The sequence below is a fragment of the Myotis davidii genome, unplaced genomic scaffold (assembly GCF_000327345.1).
Source record: "Myotis davidii unplaced genomic scaffold, ASM32734v1 scaffold1757, whole genome shotgun sequence".
Taxonomy (NCBI): domain Eukaryota; kingdom Metazoa; phylum Chordata; class Mammalia; order Chiroptera; family Vespertilionidae; genus Myotis; species Myotis davidii.
In genome coordinates this window covers 250,065-252,282 of record NW_006288116.1, presented here as the reverse complement: position 1 = coordinate 252,282, position 2,218 = coordinate 250,065, and the positions used below count along the sequence as shown (strand labels likewise).

The 2,218-nt window shown below is 44.4% G+C and overlaps 1 protein-coding gene across 1 annotated transcript in view; it reads left to right on the top strand.

The window, feature by feature from the left end:
* LOC102760527 (guanylate-binding protein 6) overlaps positions 1-2,218 on the top strand; it is a 29,301-nt gene that overhangs the window by 24,743 nt on the left and 2,340 nt on the right. The window contains exons 7-8 of the mRNA XM_015561440.1: positions 826-1,106; positions 1,796-2,008. Of these exons, the coding sequence (XP_015416926.1) occupies positions 826-1,106; positions 1,796-2,008 (494 nt within the window). The remainder of the gene's footprint in view (positions 1-825; positions 1,107-1,795; positions 2,009-2,218) is intronic.

The window sequence follows — 2,218 nt, the reverse complement described above, 5'->3', positions numbered from 1 at the left end:
CAACTGGCTGAAGAACCCGGCTACAGAACCTGGCGACCGAACCTGGCTGGAGAACCTAGCGAGAGAACATGGCTGCAGAACCTAGCGAGAGAACATGGCGACGGAACCTGGCTGGAGAACCTGGAGAACCTGGCTGGAGAACCTAGCAAGAGAACATGGACACAGAACTTGGCTGGAGATTGTGGCTAGAGATCCTGGAAAGGCTGGTGATCAACTGAACGCTGTCTCCGTGTCATTCCTTCTTCGCCGACTCCGTCCACACCTTTGGGGATCCCTGGACCCACTGGGGTTGGACCCCGGCATCTTTCCTGTTTTCTTCAGGGCTTGTGAACTTCCCGCATGCAATCTTTCCCCCATATTTTCCCGGTTTTGAGCCCTCCCCCACTTATGGTCCACATTTTGGCTCCTATTGCACATGCTTCATTGTTTTGCTTGGTCATTTGGCTCCTATTGCACAGGTACTTAGTAAAGGAATTCTCTCTGTGCCATTTTTCTGCCATCCTAGTTAGTTGGGTGGACTCCCCAGGGTGATTGTAAGGCTATTTTTTTTCTATTTAATCAGGCTTTAACAGATGACTCACTCCAGTAGCTCCCTGGTCTCTTGTTAATATCTAACTAACTGTGAACACCAATAACAGGAGATGGAAGTTGTGTGTGTGTGTGTGTGTGTGTGTGTGTGTGTGTGTGTTCACGCATGCACACGTATGTGTGTTGGTTGTGAGAGACAGACAGACATATAGAGAGATTTAGAAATGTAGTCTCCAAATCATAAATCCTGTTGAGTGATAAATTGATATTTATTCCTTAAATTTCCTGGCTTATTAGGGCTAAGGACTCTGGTGGTAACTTATGTGGATGCCATCAATAGTGGTGCAGTGCCTTGTTTGGAGAATGCAGTTACAACACTGGCCCAGCTTGAGAACTCTGGGGCGGTTCAGAAGGCCGCCAACCACTACAGTGAGCAGATGGCCCAGAGAGTGAGCTTCCCCACAGACACGCTGCAGGAGCTGCTGGACCTGCATGCAGCCTGTGAGAAGGAAGCCATTGCAATCTTCATGGAGCTCTCCTTCAAGGATGACAACCAGGCGTTCCAGAAGAATCTTGTGGTACTTTGCCTTAGTATTTATATACCCTTTGTAACCTTTTCATTGAAAATTAAGCCTAGAAAAGCTTTTCTGACCCCAGTCCTCCTCTCTCAGTCATGGATAGAGTGGTCTGGATTCATATGAGAGATACAATTTAAAAAGACTGCATTTTCTTCTTCCTCTCCCCAGGTACTTTATGTAAAAATTTTTTTGGTCTCTGATGCATAATTAGCATAGACATCTTTCTGGACTGAATACTTACATTGAATTCAAGCCTGCCCTGAATACCCAAAAGTCATTCCTTCGCTAGATGCTTTTTGAGAACAATCTCCCATTCTCAGGAACCAAATTTCTCTTAACAGACCCGCATACCAGGGTATTTTCAATTCCTATGGCTCCTTATTGTTTCATTGTGTCATTGAAAATGAAATTAACAAAAGTTACAGCTGCAAGGAGCCATAGAGATAAGGGAATTCAACACCAATATTATTGATGAAGAAAGAGCCTGAGACCCAGAGAGATTAAAAGCTTTCCACTGCCTCACATGGAATTTTCAGAGTTGTGAGTAAAGGAAGCCTTGTAATTCCCGTTTTATTCCATGTCCTTCTCCAACAGAATGCCTTTCTCATGAAGACCACAGCTAGACTTCCTTCCACCCGGTTCTTTGGAACTTTTTCTCCTGGTGATAGCGCTCTATACTTCCCTTTCAGGAAATAATAAAGGATAAGCAGGATAAGATCTTGCTGCAGAATGAAGAGGCATCTGTTAAATTCTGCCAGGAAAAACTTGAGCAGCTTTCCAAGTCCCTGATGGAAGGTATTTCAGCAGGCATTTTCTCTGTTCCTGGTGGTCACAAGCTCTACATGGAAACAAAGAAAAGACTTGAACAGGACTACTGGCAACTGCCCAGGAAAGGAGTGAAGGTGAGGAATAAGGGGAGCATAGGGATCCTACAGATTAAAGTCAAGAGGGTCTCCTGGAAATCGTTCACAGAATCAGTTGTGGGTAATATGGGAGCATGGAGATATCATGACTGTTTTAGCATTAAAGGCCCATAATTTGGTCTTTCTTCCTAAAGAGAGTCTCAATGTCCATTCTCAAAAAAGAATATGGATTTCTGAAATCCATAACAG